Source organism: Bubalus bubalis, chromosome 4 (assembly GCF_019923935.1).
Source record: "Bubalus bubalis isolate 160015118507 breed Murrah chromosome 4, NDDB_SH_1, whole genome shotgun sequence".
Lineage (NCBI taxonomy): Eukaryota > Metazoa > Chordata > Mammalia > Artiodactyla > Bovidae > Bubalus > Bubalus bubalis.
In genome coordinates, this window is record NC_059160.1 from 57,300,241 (window position 1) to 57,312,499 (window position 12,259).

Here is a 12,259-nt window from a genome sequence, read left to right on the forward strand (position 1 = left end):
AGAAAAAATGAATATGGACCAAGTATGCTATGAAATTGTTTATTATGCTAGGTATGATAATGACATGCTATTTATGTTTTATACCTGAGAGATACATGCCAAAGTATACATCCCATCATTCCGAGTGAAATGATGGGATTTGCTATAAAATGCTTAGTCCAAAAAAAAAATGGGAGGTGGTAGGGGAATAAAATATGATTGGCAAAATGCTGATAATTGTTGGAGCTAGGCAAAGGACACCACGGTGCTCACGATTATTCTTTCTCCTCTGGGGTATGTTTGAAAAGTATAAAAAATGTAAACAAAAGGCAACAGTCATCTCTGGTGATTTATGCTACCTAGGTTAAACAAAGGAGAAATCCTTTATCTCCCAAAATTAATTTTGGTAAAAATCCTTTGGGAATAGTCAGTAAGTGAGGTTAAGTTCTGATGTTTATGTCCATCTCCATTTTGGGCTCCTTTAATCCCAGTCCTAGATAAACCCAAATCTGCAGATAACACAAGTTACATGGGGACAACTTCAGATTTACATCTTTTCATTGACTTCTCTCAGTTCAAAAAGCACAAGAAGTAAGTTCTGACAGACCTAATGGAAATGCAGGTGTGGAATGACAGGTTTTAAAGTAAAACTTGTCCTTAATTAAAATGGTTGACCAACCAATAACCACTTCCCACATCTTAGAGAATTTTGTCTATATTTAAAAAAAGGAAATATGAACTTCCTCATCCTACAAAATGTTAAAAGGAAATGTCGAAAGTTATTCACAGATATTTGTTGTATATCTATCCCAAACAATTTTTCATCTTGAGAAGCATTAATTTTAATTAAGTCAGAGAAAGACAAATACTGTATGATATCACTTATACGTGGAATCTAAGAAATACAACAAACTAGTGAATATAACAAAAAAGAAACAGACTACAGATACAGAGAGCAAGCTAGTGGTTACCAGTGGGGAGAAGGAAGGGAGGGCAAGATAGTGGCAGGGGATTAAGAGGTACAAACTATCACGTATAAAATAAGCCACAAGGATGTATTGTGCAACACAGTTTTCTCTATAGGAAAACTACAGGCCCTCACTCTGTGATTATGAGCTGTAGTAACCATGCACACCTTGAGCTAAGGATACCTGTATTTCCTGCCACACAGATAGAATAGGCCTGAATCAACACAAAGGGAAACAAGATCCAGAGATGGAGGAGGAGTTTAAGAGCCTAAGAATGTAGTTTAGGCATCTGGAATCAGTTATGCCTGAAGACAGGCTCCTTCCAAACTTTCCAGTTTCAAGACCCAGTAATATCCTTTTTGCTGTTGTTGCTTAAGCTAACAGGCAAGTTTCTATCCCTATAACCAAAAGATCCTTGATTAACACAATATATGAAAAAAAATCAAAGGAGATGTCCTGATGTATCTATCAAATTTATCTACATGATTCTCATTCACACTTACTTTAAGGAAGTAGTCATTTGAACCAGTGGCTAAGAGAAGGTGATTACTGTTGTTGGTGAAGTGGCAGCAATTGACTTGCTCTGAGTGCTCATCATAGATACGCACTAGTTCCCCAGTCACTGAATTCCAAATCTGAAGAGAATAAAGTTTACAAGAACCTTATTTTCAAAGGGAAAATAGAGACGCAAAACAAATGTGAGGTGTTCTGCAGATGTTATCCATCCTGTCTGCCAGGTTTTCCCAGTCAGACATGATGCTAATGAATACCTCCCCCTTCCCTAAAATGTCAGCATTTTGCTACAATTTTTTCTTTTTAATTACCTGCAAGTAACGCAAAACATTACATTTTTCAAGGGCAAGATTTCACACGTTCAAATGAATGACAGCAGGCAGAAAAGTGTTATAAAGGGGATGGGATAATGGACTTCAGATCAGAAAAATTAATCACAGCCAGTCCAAGGCCCAGTTCTACCATTTTTAAGTTGGGTGTACCTAGTCAAGTCCTTAATCTACCTGCATCTCAGCTCCCTACTCTGTAAAATGGGGATATTTGCACCTGTCTTCCACAATTCATGGTGTTGAATGACAAAGAACTTGACAAGTGTTCTGCTGACTTCAAGGTACTAATAAATAAGTAAAGGCAGGTGAGTCAGTGGGAAAAAAAAACAAATAAAGGCTTTAGAGTCTCAGGGAAACCTAGCTTTCAATCCTGGTTCCACTTGATATTAGTTAATATGAGCCTGGGCAAGTGACTTCATCTCTGAACTTGTTTCCTCATCTGTAAAATGGGATCAACACTTATCAAGATGTAGTGAGAAAAGGATAATGTAATATGCTGCTGCTGCTAAGTCGCTTCAGTCGTGTCCAACTCTGTGCGACCCCATAGATGGCAGCCCACCAGGCTCCCCCATCCCTGGGATTCTCCAGGCAAGAACACTAGAGTGGGTTGCCATTTCCTTCTCCAATGCATGAAAGTGAAAAGGGAAAGTGAAGTCACTTAGTCATGTCCGACTCTTCGCGACCCCATGGACTGCAGCCTAGCAGGCTCCTCCGTCCATAGGATTTTCCAGGCAAGAGTACTGGAGTGGGGTGCCATCGCCGTCTCCGAATGTAATATGAGTAAGTGTATATACAAAGCCTCATGCAGTGTTAAGTTCTCAAGTAGTCGTCTTCATGGTTACTATGAAAATAATCTGTTCCATTGAAGAAACAAAAGAAATAAATTACCTAGTGATTCTTTACTGGGCTTTGGACTGTTAGAGGTACTAATGTGCCTTCCACAGCATTTTGTTTTATCCTCTCAAAGCACTCCCCAGATGTCCAAAGAGTTTATTTCAAAATTCTTCAGTAAGTATTTCAGCCTCTTGCTTTAAATTTCTTACAAACAGAAACTTGAGCCACATAGCTCTGGAACAGCACAGAATGGCCAACTCCAAGTCTGACTCAGTATTAATAGAGGCTACAAAGTAAACTAACTGGTTGGTTGTAAAGCCACATAGAAAGTCCAATCTATCAAGTAGTAGATTTTTCCTGGACACGCCAAGGTCCTCAAGTAGGTGCAAACTCAGGAAAACTTTCAAGTGACTTTCATGCTCCCAGGCCAACTAAGGCCCACCCCACCTACCCAGATTCAGCACTCACACCCCTTTTGGAAAAAAGCCTACAATAATGATTTCCCTCCATTTATCAAATAAAGCATTCCTCTAGACTTCAGGTTCTCTTAAATTCCACATAAATGCTCTGGCTTAAAGCCAAATTTAGGAATAAGAGACAAAAAAATAATCAGTTCAGTTCAGTCGCTCAGTTGTGTCCGACTCTTTGCGACCCCATAATCACAGCACGCCAGGCCTCCCTGTCCATCACCAACTCCCGAAGCCTATCCAAACTCATGTCCATCGAGTCAGTGATGCCATCCAGCCATCTCATCCTGTCGTCCCCTTCTCCTCCTGCCCCCAATCCCTCCCAGCATCAGGGTCTTTTCCAATGAGTCAACTCTTCGCATGAGGTGGCCAAAGACTGGAGTTTCAGCTTCAGCATCAGTCCTTCCAATGAACACCCAGGACTGATCTCCTTTAGGATGGACTGGTTGGATCTCCTTGCAGTCCAAGGAACTCTCAAGAGTCTTCTCCAACACCACAGTTCAAAAGTATCAATTCTTCGGCGCTCAGCTTTCTTCACAGTCCAACTCTCACATCCATACATGACCAGTGGAAAAACCACAGCCATGACTAGACGGACCTTTGTTGGCAAAGTAATGTCTCTGCTTTTGAATATGCTGTCTAGGTTGGTCATAACTTTCCTTCCAAGGACTAAGGGTCTTTTAATTTCATGGCTGCAATCACCATCTGCAGTGATTTTGGAGCCCAGAAAAATAAAGTCTGACACTGTTTCCCCATCTATTTGCCATGATCTTAGTTTTCTGAATGTTGAGCTTTAAAGCCAACTTTTTCACTCTCCTCTTTCATTTTCATCAAGAGGCTTTTTAGTTCCTCCTCACTTTCTGCCATAAGGATTGTACCGTCTGCATATCTGAGTTTATTGATATTTCTCCCGGCAATCTTGATTCCAGCTTATGCTTCTTCCAGCCCAGCATTTCTCATGATGTACTCTTCATATAAGTTAAATAAGCAGGGTGACAATATGCAGCCTTGATGTACTCCTTTTCCTAACTGGAACCAGTCTGTTGTTCCATGTCCAGTTCTAACTGTTGCTTCCTAACCTGCATATAGGTTTCTCAAGAGGCAGGTCAGGTGGTCTGGTATTCCCATCTCTTTAAGAATTTTCCACAGTTTATAGTGATAATTAAAGGTAAAAATCAATAGGTTTTCTTTTCTCTATTTACTTTGTAGACTGTTAGTATGTTTATTCATCTAGTTTTGCACTGAATACAAGACAGTTCATAAAGATAAAAAATCTGGGTTGCATTTCACAGATTAACAAGAGTCAACTCAGACAATAATTTTGTGCAACAACACTTCCGATCACAATACACTCAGAGATTTCAACTGATATTTAACCCACAGACTTATCAATAAATGGCAGGCAAATTCATTAATTTGAAATTGTTTTTCCCAGCTGCCTGATAAATATCATGGGCTGATCAACCTAAGCATTTTTGCTGGTGCTTATAAATAAAAAATTTTAGACAGCATTAATTTATAATGGATAAAAACTGGTTGGCCTCAAGTTAGTAGATCAACAGGCAAGAGTCCTTGAACCCAACTTATTCTAGTCCCTCAATAACAGAAAAAGAAAATGAATTTTATGGTGGTTACAACTCAAGAGGAAAACAGTTCCATACCTTCACTTTTTTATCCACTGAGCAGGTTGCTATAAATTTGTCATCTGCAGAGAATGCACAGCAAAGCACTTCATCCTCATGAGCCTTGATTTCTAGAAGTTTCTCTCCTGTTTCAGCTTTGAATACCTATACACACAACAATAAGATCTTTTTACTATAACTGCTTACCCATGGGTCATCATTGAATAAAAAGTATTTCTTTAAAAGATCTTAAACACTATTATTTTGCAAGAGAAGTGAACCTTGGCAATATCAATCCAAAAAAATCAAAATTTGTCAGAATTCATATGCCTTAACATAAAGAAAACTGTCTCTTGTTAAATATTTATAACACCAATAAAAAGAACTGACAGGATAGCTTCGGTTCTTGAAAACAGCTTAGCAAATTCTTAACAATCAACAGAAAACAAATTATTCAATATGCTTTCTGTGGCTCAAAAGCCAAATTAATACACATGGTAATCAAGTACACATATAGAAGTAAGGCTTACAATCACAGCCTTGCAAGCTTAATTTTTTAAAAAATATTATTTATTTGGCTGCATCAGGTCTTACTTGCGGCACGTAGGATCTTTTTTAGTTGTAGCACATGAACTCTTAGTTGCAGCACATGGAATCTAGTTCCCCAACCAGGGATCGAACCTGGGCCCCCTGAGCTGGGAATGTGGAGTCTTAGCCACTAGACCACCAGGGAAGTCCTTTGTAATCTTAAATTTAAGTGTTTTAAAACTAATTTTTGTTTCCTTCAAAATCAAAAGGTTCAATACCAATTTAAAGAAAAGCACTCAATCATGCTGTCTGAAAACAAATGAGAAATTTAAGAAAGCACCTTCAAGCACCTTAGGAAATAGTCTAGTCCGACTCCGATTTACAGTCAGAAATTTTCCCAAGCCTGTGATAAAACAGGTATTTGATTTAATCAGCATTTTTTAATCAGAGTCCTGTTCACTGCACTGTGACATCCTTCTGTCCTTTAACCAAATGATCATTTCCTCATTACCCTTAGCTGGCACATGGGTGACAGTAACTGAATGCTAAGGTAAAAGGTCCTTCTACAACACTTGGCAAGTTTAGAATTATGAAAACACACCACCATACCTTTTAAATCTATAGAGAAATCTTTCATAAGATGTTCAAGAGATCTGAACATTCCTCTACTCCTAATGTGTCATTTTCTTGAGTTTCAGAATTGAAATATACTCTAATATGCACACAGGAATTCCCTGGCAGTCTAATGGTTAGGACTCGGCACTTTCACTGCTAGGGCCCAGGTTCAATTCTTGGTTGAGGAACTAAGATCCCACAAGCCATGTGGCATGGCCAAAAAAGAAAAAATTATATATATATACCCAGTATTAGGTATGTGACTCAATTTTTCTCAAGAGAGAGGTTTACCTGTAAAGTTTTATCAGCTCCACAAGAAGCTATTCTTTGACCATCTTCAGAAAAGCAAGCATGGTAAACAGCATCTGTATGGGGGCGGACAACCAAGTGGGAGAGGTTCTTCATGTCTTTTTTGTTTCTAAATATAAGGAAAAATTGAACAAAAACCAAATAAATAAAAGTAATCATTTTCTTTCCATAATAAACTCTTTTAACATAGTTATGCTCAAAAAAATACAAAACTCTTACATTACCAGCATGTAAATGACAGCAGAAATCACCTGAAGTAAAAAAGCATAACAGAAAGCAGCATTTTAAGATAAAAGTTACCCTGTATCAAGCAACCTATCATGTATTATAAATATCTAGTTAATCAAATACCCGTCATTTATTTTCCTCTGATACATTAATAACAACATGTGCAGAGAAAACATCATGAAAGGAAAAACCTCAAAAAAATCTCCATCTTTTTTAAAAGGAAAGAGTTATACCAAAATGAAGCTCATTCCCTAACTAAAATATGACATTACACCCACCATTATGATGTGCACTTTAAAACTGCTCTTTTCTAATTATTCCAATATAGAGGAAAACAATGTCATTTTCTTTGTATCTTAATCTACTAAATACTACTCCACTACTATATGTATTACTTTACAGGGCTAAAGGATAATGGAATGGAATGCACATACTTAAAATGGGGAAAGCATTAGAACAGTGTCTGAATTACACACACACACACACACACACACACACACACACCCCAGTTACTATGAATAAGTATGTTAAATGGTATCATCTTAAATGTCAAAGGTTAGGAGTCAGACAAACCTAAAAGGCCACCCTAGTTCTACTACTCATTGGATGTGTAAATGCACACAAATAACGTAAGCTAGTAAGTTTCCTTTTCCTCATATGTAAATATAAGTAATGATACCTATTCTAAGCAAGTGTCACACACAAAATAGCCCAAAGGAAAAAAGGGAACACAAAGGTAAATCAGACTTAAATCTTGCCTGTTGCTGCTGCTGCTAGGTCGCTTCAGTCGTGTCCGACTGACTCTGTGGGACCCCATAGATGGCAGCCCACCAGGCTCCCCTGTCCCTGGGATTCTCCAGGCAAGAACACTGGAGTGGGTTGCCATTTCCTTCTCCAATGCATGAAAGTGAAAAGTGAAAGTGAAGTCGCTCAGTCGTGTCCGACCCTCAGCAGCCCCATGGACCGCAGCCTAGCAGGCTCCTCCGTCCATGGGATTTTCCAGGCAAGAGTACTGGAGTGGGGTGCCATCGCCTTCTCCGAAACTTCACTAGAAGTGATAAAAAACAAGCTACAAGAACTAGAGTGATGAGAATCCAGAGGATAAACAGGTAAGTTACCAGCAAAGTTTAGAGAATAAGATTAAGAAACTACTTTCCACTATCTACTCAATTTCTCAAAATTCGGAACTGACCAGTCACAATGATTGCACATATAGCCAAAAAGTATTAAATAACAAATTAATCTATGAATAAATGATTTCTTTGAAAGCTGAAACTCAGTTAAATTAAGTTTATATGAACCTAAACTTTCTACAGAAAGAGCAGAAAAGCTTTCTAGTACTGAAAAATAAAGCTTCTTTGAATATGACTTGGTCAAACCCAGTTAAGGCTTACCCAGTGGCTCAGTAGTAAAGAACCCACCTGCCAATACATGAAACATGAGCTCTATACCTGACCCAGGAAGATCCCACATGCTGCGGAGCAACTAAGCCTGTGCAACACAATTACTGAGTTTAAGCTCTAGAGCGTCAGGGCCACAACAATTGAAGCCTGTGCACCCTAGAGCCTGTGCTCTGCAAGAAGAAGCTACCACAATGAGAAGCCCGTACATTGCAACTAGAGAAAAGCCACGCAACTATGAAGACCCAGCACAACCAAAAACAATCAATTTATTAAAAAATACAACTATAAAGGGAATTCCCTGGCAGTCCAGTGGTTGGGACTCCATGCTTCCACTGTAGGGGACACGGATTCCACCCTTGGTCAGGGAACTGGGATCTCACAAGCAACAGAGCCAGAAAAAAAGAAAAAACAATGATACAGCTATGAATGACTAAGCATCAGAGGGTTGAAATACAACTGATGAAATGAGAATAAAAAATAATAACAAACTCAGCAATTCAAAAGAGAACAAGAACTAAATCTATGTCCATCTGATTATGAGACCAAGTATTACAATTCTATTTTAATCACTAAGACACAAATTCAACAGTATATATTATACCAACTATATAAACCAGGCAAAATACTAAATGCTATTTATTCTTAACAACAACTACTAATATTCATGGAGCACTTTCTAAGATCTAAGTACTGTTCTAAGCAACCTACAAATTTATGTTTACATATACACACACATTCATTTAATCCTCACAATAATGCTATGAAATAGTACCACTAGGCAAGGGACGCTGAGTAACTCTCTTCTAATAATACACAACTGAAAAACAGCACAAGCTAGGAGTCAAGCCCAGGCAACCTAGAGCCAGAGCCCGCCAGGCTCCTCTGTCCATGGACTTCTCCAAGCTAGAATACTGGTGTGGGTACTCTCCGACATAAACTACAGCAGGATCCTCTATGACCCACCTCCCAGAATATTAGAAATAAAAGCAAAAATAAACAAATGGGACCTAATTAAAATTAAAAACTTCTGCACAACAAAGGAAACTATAAGCAAGGTGAAAAGACAGCCTTCAGAATGGGAGGAAATAATAGCAAACAAAGCAACAGACAAATAATTAAAATATATATCTCATAATATCTCGATATATCTCAAAAATATACAAGCAACTCCTGCAGCTCAATTCCAGGAAAATAAAAGACCCAATCAAAAAGTGGGCCAAAGAACTAAACAGACATTTCTCCAAAGAAGACATACAGATGGCTAACAAACACATGAAAAGATGCTCAACATCACTCATTATCAGAGACATGCAAATCAAAACCACCATGAGGTACCATTTCACACCACTCAGAATGGCTACTATCCAAAAGTCTACAAGCAATAAATGCTGGAGAGGGTGTGGAGAAAAGGGAACCCTCTTACACTGTTGGTGGGAATGCAAACTAGTACAGCCACTATGGAGAACAATGTGGAGATTCCTTAAAAAACTGGAAATAGAACTGCCTTATGATCCAGCAATCCCCTTGCTGGGCATACAAAGAGAGGAAACCAGAATTGAAAGAGACACGTGTACCCCAATGTTCATCACAGCAGTGTTTATAATAGCCAGGACATGGAAGCAACCTAGATGTCCATCAGCAGATGAATGGATAAGAAAGCTGTGGTACATATACACAATGGAGTATTACTCAGCCATTAAAAAGAATATATTTGAATCAGTTCTGATGAGGTGGCTGAAACTGGAGCCTGTTATACAGAGTGAAGTAAGTTAGAAAGAAAAACACCAATACAGTATACTAACGCATATATATGGAATTTAGAAAGAAGGTAAGGATAACCCTGTATGTGAGACAGCAAAAGAGACACAGATGTATAGAACAGTCTTTTGGACTCTGTGGGAGAGGGCAAGGGTGGGATGATATGGGAGAATGGCCTTGAAACATGTAAAATATCATATAGTGAAACGAATCGCCAGTCCAGGTTTGATGTATGATCCAGGGTGCTCGGGGCTGATGCACTGGGATGATCCAGAGGGATGGGATGGGGAGGGAGGTGGGAGGGGGATTCAGGATGGGGAACACAAGTACACACTCATGGCAGATTCAAGTCAATGTATGGCAAAACCAATACAATATTGTAAATTAATTAATCAATTAAAAAACACAAAAATCAGATCACTACAATTGTGGAAAATAAAACTGTCATTCTGCATAAAAAAAAAAAAAAGAATACTGGTGTGGGTAGCCATTCCCTTCTCCAGGGGATCTTCCTGACCCAGCGATCAACCCTGGTTCTCCTGCCTTGCAGATGGATTCTTTACCAGCTGAGCTACCAGGGAAGCCCAATAAGGGCTATATGCCAGGCAAAGTACTCATCACTTTATATCCAATATCTCATTTGAATCGTCACAAAAATAGAACTTATTTTAAAGGTTTGTTATCACTACTTGATGTATGAGAAAGGAAAGTAACCTGTAACTTGTTCAAAAATCACAAAACTCTTAAGGTTCCAGAACTGAGTTACGAACCTAGGTTTGTAGCTTCAAAAACAATGCTCTTCGCTACTACAATGTACTAAAGTAAAGCATTTATACCAATATTTAGGATGACTTATCAAAAGTCAACTTATAGGCAAGCACCTATTTCAATGGACTCTTTGAAAATATACGGTTACTTTTCTAGAACTTTTCAATAAGAATGCTTATTAAAAGTTCAAGCCCTTTCCAGGAAGTAGTTAAATCTTCCTGGAGTGAATGTATTTGCTACCTGAGAAATAATGACATAGTCAGCGCTCAGCTCCCTCTGGTTTCTCTCCTAACCTACTTACACCCACTCCAGGTAAAGCATTCCGTTATCGACCTCCTGCTTGGCCTGCAGCTTAGCTTGCCGATAAACCTCTGAAGTTTCCAGTTCACAGAGGCCCAGTTGCACAATATTAGGAAATGGCCGTCGTCCAAGAAGATGTCCATTTAAAGATAAAAACTCCTGGAAATTCTCACAGTCTGTACCATCCTATGAACAAAACGGAATTGCTTAGAAACATAACCAGAGCCAAGATCAGACATTTTTCTGTTTCTGTGATCTTGCCACTTTAAAGGCTTAAATATTCTCTATATGAGCTAAAATTAAATAGCCAACCATTAGGTAACAAATACACAGTGATCCTCTTCAGACTTTTAAACACAGGGTAAAAAAAATCTCATTATCAAAATACTGCTCTAACACATTCTTTTTCCTAAAAAAAAATTTAAAAAAATCACTGAACACTTTACCTCCCAGCTTTCAAATCTCAATACTATCCACATTCCCAGTAGGAGAGTAGGCAAAATAATCAGACTAATCCATATTAAAGTGAGGAAATTATTGCTCTTCACCTCTTCTATTTTGCTCAATATTAAACCTAGAATTAAATGTATGTCCTTTAAGGACTTATTTTTAATATTAATATATACCTTTTCATCCAATATATGCCTGTATTCCACAAATTCATGAATCAGATGAGCAGGGCCTACGAGTTCCGTTTTCGCTTTAATCCAATCCAGGGAAAACATTAAAGCACACAGTTCCTTTTAAAAAAAAAAAAAAGTAAGATCAGGAGCACTGTTAAAGAGATCAAAGCATTTTAAATCTGCCATCATTACCCTAACACTACTGAGAGAAACTTAGCAGATATCTAGAATTTAAGGACAAAAAGGAACATATCATTAATAATTCCAAAGAAACAGAAAATGAACCTCACAGCTTAACTCAAATTTCAGTTGGACCATTAAGACTTAAATATAAAACAAACTTCAAAAACCACCAGAAGATACAGATATTTACTATTTTTGTAACCCTGGGGTGAAGGAAATTTTCATACACATGACACCAAAACAAAATATCAGAAAGAAAAACAGTGATGCATTTAACTACATATAAGCTCCAATCTTCAATACATTAAAAATCAATATAAATAAAATTTAAGACAAAAAACAGAACAGAAAAATAATTTACAAATGTATGGTAGATGAGAACTTATTATATTTTCTTATAAAAATTATAACAAAAAAAAGACAAACACTCCAATAGAAAAATAGGTAAAGGCTATGGATGAGAGCTAACTCAAAATAAAAAATACAAATGGTCATAAATCTCACCAATAATCAAAGGGAAACAACAAAGATTACAACTTATTATTATCAGATTTTTAAAGACTGAAAGGAATGATAAGAATATTAGCTAGAATCAGGAAATGGTCACTCTTGTACACTGCTGGCAGTGATATAAATCAGAGCACTCTTCTAGAGGACAGTTTGGCAATCTACATTAAAATTCAAACTGTATACATCATCAACCCAGCATTACACTTATAAATGTGTCCTAAGAAAATAAGTCAGTTGAGTGTGCTTAAGTAATCTAACCATCCCCAAAGCAACTGACCAACCATAATATAGCTATACAATTAAATAGTATACAACTTTTAAA

The 12,259-nt window shown here is 37.7% G+C and overlaps 1 protein-coding gene across 6 annotated transcripts in view; it reads right to left on the reverse strand.

The window, feature by feature from the left end:
• APAF1 (apoptotic peptidase activating factor 1) overlaps nt 1-12,259 on the reverse strand; it is a 100,721-nt gene that overhangs the window by 47,759 nt on the left and 40,703 nt on the right. For all 6 annotated transcript variants that reach the window (XM_044941458.2, XM_044941460.2, XM_044941459.2 and 3 more), the window contains 5 exons: nt 11,248-11,361; nt 10,623-10,807; nt 6,147-6,273; nt 4,752-4,877; nt 1,451-1,582 (listed from right to left, as the gene is read on the reverse strand). In XM_044941458.2, coding sequence (XP_044797393.1) covers nt 1,451-1,582; nt 4,752-4,877; nt 6,147-6,273; nt 10,623-10,807; nt 11,248-11,361 — 684 coding nt within the window. The remainder of the gene's footprint in view (nt 1-1,450; nt 1,583-4,751; nt 4,878-6,146; nt 6,274-10,622; nt 10,808-11,247; nt 11,362-12,259) is intronic.